Raw genomic sequence first — 8,145 nt, forward strand, 5'->3', positions numbered from 1 at the left:
AAACATTAAATGATGAAAAAAACACCGGAGTGGCCCTTTAAGAGGTGACGGTCGCTCCAAGAAGCGTGTATCTCCCTTGGCGAGAGCACACCGCGCGCGGGAAGGAGAGATGAAAAAAAGTAAGAGAAGGAGAAGGAGGCGACGCCGCTCCGAGCAAGGCCTATCTCCGCGCCCCAGTGCTCTGCCGGTCACCTGGTTTTTCCCCGCGGCACACCCCTCGTCGCCTCCACGTTTGCGGCGCGCCTCGGTGATGGACCGGGCTCGTGGCTACTTCGGCGGCCCACTGCAGCTCCTTCGGGGGCGCAGTCCTACTGGCCACTGCCAGTCTCCCGCGGACTTCATTGTTCGTGGGCCCTGACGCACCCGCGTCCCCTGTGAATGACGACCAACCCATGTCGCCCTGGATGGTTTTGATAGGGACGTGTTTGAGTATCTCGAGTGCCATTCGGCCGGCCTCCCTCTGGCGCATCTCCTAAAATTCTCTCGTACTCGCCGAGAGACATCACGGCATTGGTGAAGCTCAGGTCAGAGACCGCCACCATCTTCCAGAGTGCCCTTGTGACCTCGTAACGGTTATAGGTTCACAAGGCCCGTTGGCCTAACATGCATCTCGTGCGAGCGGCTTTTGCTCTGAGGAACCTCTCATGTGCCGTTAAATAATCTGCTCCCGCACTCAGTCGGATGCCAAGGTACTTGCTCACGTTAGTTTTTGACACTGCATTGCCCCTGAGATCCCACACTCGATCTGGTTGATGGTTGGGAGGCCTGCACATCATAGCCACACACTTGGCTGAGCTAAAGCGCAGACCAAGCCGTCTCATTTCCACACTGTATATGTCAAGCAAGCGCTGCAACTACTCGGGGGATCTTGTCAACAGTACGAAATCGTCGGCATATACTAAAGCTGGGATCCGATGAACTACCTACGCTGCTTCCTCGCTGTGCTCCAAGGTGTAGCCACATCCCAACTCTGCCAGCCTGTGTCTCACCCCACTCACATACAGCATGGACAGCAGTGGGGAGAGCGGGCATCCTTGCCGCAGGCCTTGATGCATCCCCATGGGCGCCGTCACCCCATTGTTTCACTCCACCACTGCTGATGTAGCTGCATAAATGGCCTGAAAGAGTTCGATATCTTGCGCCGCCAGCCCCATTTCCTGCAGCATGATCCACAGGAGGTCCCATTTTACACAGTCATACGCCTTTGGTATGTCCAGAAATGCCACATAAAAAGGTGAACTGTACCTCGTAGCCATTTCTATACACTGTGTAAGGACGAATAGATTGTCCTCTATCGGGCGACCGGTGCGGAAACGTATTTGCAGCTCCCCCAGGGCTCCTTGTTTCTCTGCCCAGGCTCTGGAGTCTGGCCTTGATGACCAACATTGCCACCCTGTACAGTACTGGAGTGACAGCAATGAGTCTGTAGTTTTTTTTTTTTTTCAAACACAAAAAAAAAAACCAACACAAGGAACATTGCAACAAGCATTTGGATCCCTAGCTCACAGGCTAGTTGGGATCCATGCACATAATGTTCAAAAGAAATTATTTAGTAGACAGCACAGACATTTGGCAAAATTTTAAAAGGAGTAAAAGAGCCACAACCTATTGTAATAGTACGACTTTAGCAGTGCAGAGAAGTTGGTATTTTGCTTTATTTCTATAGGGATTTCCTTTCATATTGTGGTCCCTACAAACAGAAGAGTTAGCCAGATCCCTCCTGTCCCCCGCACCCTTGCACTCAGGTTTCACCTTCACGATCTTCCAGTCATCTGGAATGTCTGCTTCTATCAGCACCAGTGCCAGCGGACCCCACAGGCGAGCCTGGACCAGAGGTCCCAAAGCCCTCACCATGCTCATGGGTATCCCGTCACATCCTGCGGCTATTCCCGCGTCTACCCTCTTCATGGCTCGCTCTTTCTCCTGATGAAGCCCAGCCTCTTCTGTGCCTGTTAGTGTGCCCCTGAACAGAGGACACTGATCGTGTTCAGTGGGAACTGTCATACCCTGTGCCTGTAGGGGGACCTGCAGCCATTCGTGAGGACGTTTGAGATGGCGATGGGGCCCCACCCTTTGAAACGGCCGATCACAGTCCGATGCTAGATCTGGCCCAAAAAGAGACGCAAAGGGGGAAAAAGAAGGTGGAATTATACACTGCGTGAGAAAGCGCTGCCAACAGCCCCAGGTTCACGAGCTGTCATCACATTCCACTTTCGCCCGTCACTACCAGATTTACACTAGCGGCGAGCGCACTGTGAAGACGCGAGAAGCGATCGCTCCGTTCTTCCATCATACTTTGCTCGGATCCGCCAGGGGATGGCGCGGCGCTGCAATTTGTGGTAAGATGGGCGCCGCGGTACAACATGTGGGGCACCGTGCAGAGTACAGAACACTATAAACCGCTTTACCAAGAGCAAACAGGAGAGGGGGAAAATACACTCTAATCAGATTCCTTGCGCCGGCCCATTGTTGCCAGTACCGAGTGGGCTGTGCATTCGCTCGCTTTATTCATAGTATAGCGGCCTTGCACCTCGGTATATTGTCGTTTGAGAAACCTAGATAGCTTCATTAGCGCCCCTTTTAGTGGTAATGTCATCGGGACAGCAATGCGTGATCGTGGACTGCACAAACAATCAAAGAAATCGCAAGATGATTGCCGAGAGCGTATGCGGGAAGCATGCATCGACAGTTCGAGTTCGGCTGTGATATATTTCTGCTTCACCGCTTTCCAGTCTATCCTGATTTATTTCGCCCATGAACGTTTTATGTAAGCCAGATAGACATAGCACCGATGATGAACTCACGAATATGAGGCCCATTTCACTTCCTCCGCCGTAGTAACCACGCGCGCCGGGCAGGCCGTGCCTCCCGCAAGCCCTCCGCGCCAACGATATACGGTGGATCTCTCCCGCCTGCGCAAGAGCGTGCTAAACTCTGTTCTTCAATCAAACAATAAGCCGACAGCAAAAAAAAAATCTTTCTTGCGGATTTCTGACCCATACTGTGTTATTGATAATTGCAATACAAATAAGTTACGTAACACATTGCCGCTGGTGCGGCGCGCGGCTCTCGTCTGCACGCTGGCTCCGCTGCTAATGCGTCACCGAAATATACATCTTTCTTTTACTGATACAATGGTATCGGCAGTAATGCAGTTCCATGAGAGACCATTTACTCTAGCGTTGAACAATTACAAATTGCGCCGTCGGATGTGCCTTCGATGCGAAACAATGTAGGCCTAGCGACGACTAGGGAGTAGCGCTCGACGAGAGCATGCCGTAATCCTCCACGCCAGCGGGCGGTGCCACTTTCGTAAACGCTGCTGTATGTGATACTAATTTGTCGTCTTCGTTCATGATGCAGTTTAGAGCGCACGTTTTTCGACGTTTTGCTCAACAACACGTCGTGCAAACGATGCTGCTGCGACGTACGGGACGGGGGTATGCGATGTTGCGCCGCGGGACGAACGCCAAGGCTGCATAAAAACGTCGACGGATGGTACTTTAGACACTACTTCTTTTATGTGCTGGTCTTGAACCGTGGTTTAACTTGAAAGTATACTTTGCTGAAGCAGGACAGCTCGATCGTATATCGAAATGGGTCGCTCTTCACGTTAAATCAATGCGGCTGTCACCCGTTAATAATTAGGGGGTATTATTAACGATGCGCCCTTAACGGTGCGCACACTCCCAGACACCCTTAGAGTGAGTGGGGGTAGCTGTGCCGGTCGCAAAGGAGATGCCCTCGACCTGCGTGGCAAGCTCAGCCGGAATTCAACTACCTTGTGGTGACAGAAGGGGGTGGTCGTTTGGTGCCCAGCGGTCGCCGGTTCAAACCAGAGAAAGGATCGGAGTCAGAAGTAACAAACAAAACACAATTTATGCACAGCAAGAGACGATACAAAGGAATACACAAGATCACTTGAAATACATAGACGAGAGGTTCACAGAATACAAACGCTAAGCATGCAATTACACAGGTATCCAATAACGTAGAGGCTTTACAACAGATGAAACACGAGAGAGTACATAAACAAACACCAAATTGTTCACCGGGCACTGTTGCAGTCCGACGCCTCAAGAGTCACGATGTGGCCGCCATACGAGACGAGCGCCGCTCCCTTGAAAGTCCGTGGGCTTGCCAGCAGCGGGTGATCCCCGGGAGTCCAGCCGAAGCACAGGCGAACACGTCGCAAACACTGACGAACTGTCTGACTGACTGACTCATCAGACGGCGCGGTCTCTTTAAATAGGGCGCGCCGCGTCTGTTTGTTAGCACGCGTCAAAGCTAGCGCGCACGCACACTTAGCTTCGCTGGTTATAGCGCTCTCTCTTCCTCCTGTCGAGCCGCGCGTCGCCATTGGCCAGGTCCCATAGAACATGCTGGAAATTTCTGGCTGATTCCAGTCCCCGGGCAATGGGAAAGAGGGTGACGGCAACGCGTACAAAGCTACGCGCTCTCCCGCGCGGGGAAGGGGCTTTTCTCTACATGCTTTCCACGCGACGCCGCGCGGGCCTCGCGCCGTGCCGACTTGATGAATATGTGCGCCGATTTCGTGACAGCGGCGATAACTGGAAAGCATCTTTCGTAGTAGCTGCCCGTACGGTTCATTCACTGTCAGTTTATGTATGCAGTTACCATTGAGACTATAAAATATAATTGAAAATACATGTATGGTGAAAGATCCAACCGATATACCTTCACTGCGGAAGTGGAACGCAGTCCTTCGCAGCACCGCGAAACAGCGCTTTTACACTGCCGCACCGCAGCATCAGCACGTACAGCACAGCCCAAGATGGCGTCAAGAGGAGCCGCAGCGGACTTTCCCAGTTTGGTTCATACGGGGCACCACCATCAAACTAAGATGGCTGCGCCCAGGCATCGAAACTAAAAAGGTCTATAAAAGGAGTAACTTGGATGGATGGATGGATGGATGGATGGATGGATGGATGGATGGATGGATGGATGGATGGAATATAGGAGCATCCCCTTTTAAACGGGGTGGTAGCAGTAGCTATCATGCTCATTTTTCTCCGTATATCTTAATTATTGATTTAAATTGGTTAACTAAACCATCATTCTATTTATTAAATTTTTGTTTTTACATTACTAGCATTATGTCACTTCTCTGCTTTTAAGCCACCAACTTGCAGTGCGACGCGCGCGCCCCTCGCGGCGGGAAGGAGATTTTCGTAGTTGCCCGTGCGCCCGGCCGTGCAGCGGAGACGCGGCGGATCTGCTATGCGTGGGGCACATTCGCCGTTCGTTCTTTCAATTCGCGGCATTCTATGGTCACAAATGTATTGCTAGATTTCAGTCCCTTGGTGCTGCTGTTGCACACATTTTCACTGGTCTGATAAAATATTTTCACGTCGCTGAATAAGCTTTACGAAGCGAAGCGACGCTAAGATTGGATCGCTGCCGTCCAACGAGCAGTGAGCTGGCAATCATGCTAGGGTATGGCCGCATCCAAATTTACCGCGAAGCATTTTTCCCGAAAGAGGACACACTACCTTCACCTGCATTAGCATCCTTTCTCGACCCGCAAAAAAAAAAAAATGTTTGAAGAAATTGGGCAACGCATAAGCATCAGCGCTATCTGCATGGCATGCCGATAAATAGAATGCACGTCTACTGGGACCGCCGTGCGCACCCAGTGGGCCGCGCTCGTGGATGCAGTTGTTCATTGCATAATTTTTATTTAGGCTGTCCTGTGGTAGTATATATCCCTGTCTACGATAGCTTTCATAAGCACCAGTGCAATGCAGAGAGTAATCAACGGGAATGGAGTGTTTTAATTGCGCATTTATTATTTCTTGCGCTTAGTTTCGCGAATTTGGCTTGGCAACTTTCTTTTTTTGCTTTTGTGGCATGCCATCGTGGTCTCGGAGCAAAAGAAGACGACAGCCCCAGCACGCCTGCCAAGCTCGCGCAGTTGCAGCTCGCGGCAACAGGACTGAATGCCGGCGAACTGCGCCGAGGAACACTTGGAAGACAGGTAGAGCATGGCTAAACGGCTGAAAGACAAGGAGCTGAACCGGGACAACTGGGAGGACGAAGAAGAGCACAAGGAGCGCGGCCAGTTTAAGACAGTGGACAAGAAGGAGCTGGGGCGCAGAGTGATTAAGACGACCAGGCGGGCAAACCCGAATGCCGCATCATCCAGCGCTTTTGGAGCTACACAGGCTGCGAAGTCAACTAGTTCCATGGCTTTTAGCACTGCACAAGCCATATCGCCAACTAGTTCCACCACCCTGGCCAATGGTTCGGCGACGACAACACCTCATAGCAAGGAGGCACAGAAAACTGGCTCTGTTTTCTTCAGAAAACTCTCGAGTTTAAATAAGTGCTTCATCAACTGGTGTGAGAAGCACTTCGACTCCAATTCATGCTGCGACTTCACACCTGTTTTCCAAGACTACAAACGGCATCTGGAAGACATTCTAAGTCGCTACGATTCCAAGTATGAATCCACAGCAAGTGTAAGCGCACCTCTTGCAATGAACTTCAATCCTTCAGTCCCAGGTACCACTGGCAACTTCTCGCCTTTTCAGCCAACAAAAGCTCATGCAAGCTCGGCCACTCAGTCTTCAGATTTCTCCAAGGTCGACGCTGGCTCTCGCGGTACGAGTGAGATCAAGACATTCTCGTTTGGCATTTTTACAGCAAGCTCAGGTACATCTGCCTTTCCGCTCTGGGCCATGCCTTCGTTCACATTGGCAGCGATGGCTCCTGCATCCACACAGAAGGACTCAAATGGCCCGTATGAGGAACGGTATGTACCACCAAAGAAGCAGATTACCACAGTTGAAGAAAAGGATGCAGTCTACACCAAAAGGTGTAAGCTGTTTCAAAAGAAGGATGGTAGCTACGCTGATAGAGGAGTCGGTATCCTTTATATCAAGCCTCAAAAGGATAAACACCAGCTGCTGATCAGGGCTGATACCAGGCTTGGTAACATCCTATTGAACATAATGCTGGCTCCCATGTTACCAGTATGTCGTCTGGGCAAGAACAATGTGGCTCTGGTGTGCATACTGAACCCGCCTGTTAATCCTGAAGCGGACGCTTCAAGCCCAACCACAATGCTGCTTCGGGTGCGCACCGCACAAGACGCGGATGAACTCAAGAGTGCCCTGGACCGTTACAAAGGCCAGGCGGCAAGCTGAGTGCAGCAGACCGAGTAGAACTTTTTTCTTTAGACCTACCGCTTCCCCGGATACAAACATTCATGCCAGGTGGCTATCTGCCTGGTCTGTTGCCTCACCATCGAAAGTATGTGCAAATGGCAAGCGCACTGTTGACTGCCATGCGAATAGCAAGTGCACCTTTCACTGGCTAATAAAAAAGGCCTGTGGTTCCTCCGGTGTGGTGTTACTCCGTCTCAGCTCGTTCCTTCTTTCCTTCCATACCTTTTCCTTCCACGCTTATTCCGCTACTTCCCTTCTCCTCCTGGGCGGTTTCCATTGTCCGTCCCCCAGTCTGACGTTTTAAAGCCATTCCATGCGCTTTATTCATTTAGTTGTGTTAATGACATTTCGATTCTACTGAGCTGTTCAAGCTCGAATTATGAGCTGTTTCTCATGCCATACTGCTCAATCGAGACAGTAGTAAAAAATAAGCAAAAAAATAAACGTCATTTTGTTTACTCATTCTTGGACGCTCTGAACAGATCTTGCATTCATTACACGCCATCCTGCTCCAAACAAGTGGTCGAGCGGCTGGCTGCCACCCGTTACCCTCCCCTGTCAAAACTTAATTTTGTGGCAGAGGACTTGAAAGTACCATTAAAGAGGCAATAAGGATCGTAAAAAAAAACACGAAAGAAAACTAGCATTCACATCGGGATTTGAGGCAGGACGTTCTTTCAACGAAAGAGAAAATTAGGCATGCTACAATTCTGACATGTGACAGAGAGGAAGACATGCATTTGTATTAGAAACTGTAGATCGCTTGTTGTGCCATGCTGTAAGGGAGTTTCCATTCTCATAGCTGTGTCGCTGTATCAGCAACGGCGGGCCATCTGCCATCCTTTCCTTTATTGTGAAGCAAAGTGGCAACCGCCTCACCAGAAAACAGCTAAAGCTCTTCAAAAGCCGTCTGCATAATATAAGTGCCTGCGGCATTTTCAGGTCCCGGTAGTCC

At 50.6% G+C, this 8,145-nt stretch overlaps 1 protein-coding gene across 1 annotated transcript; it reads left to right on the forward strand.

Moving 5' to 3' along the window:
* The first annotated feature begins 6,005 nt into the window (after positions 1-6,005).
* On the forward strand, positions 6,006-7,169 carry LOC146205998 (nuclear pore complex protein Nup50-like). The gene has a single exon (XM_084608362.1). The coding sequence runs from the start codon at positions 6,006-6,008 to the stop codon at positions 7,167-7,169; it is 1,164 nt and encodes a 387-aa protein (XP_084464488.1).
* Positions 7,170-8,145: the final 976 nt, after the last annotated feature.

The sequence above is a fragment of the Amblyomma maculatum genome, chromosome 1 (assembly GCF_055883805.1).
Source record: "Amblyomma maculatum isolate TAMU_Amacu chromosome 1, ASM5588380v1, whole genome shotgun sequence".
Classification (NCBI taxonomy): Eukaryota; Metazoa; Arthropoda; class Arachnida; order Ixodida; family Ixodidae; genus Amblyomma; species Amblyomma maculatum.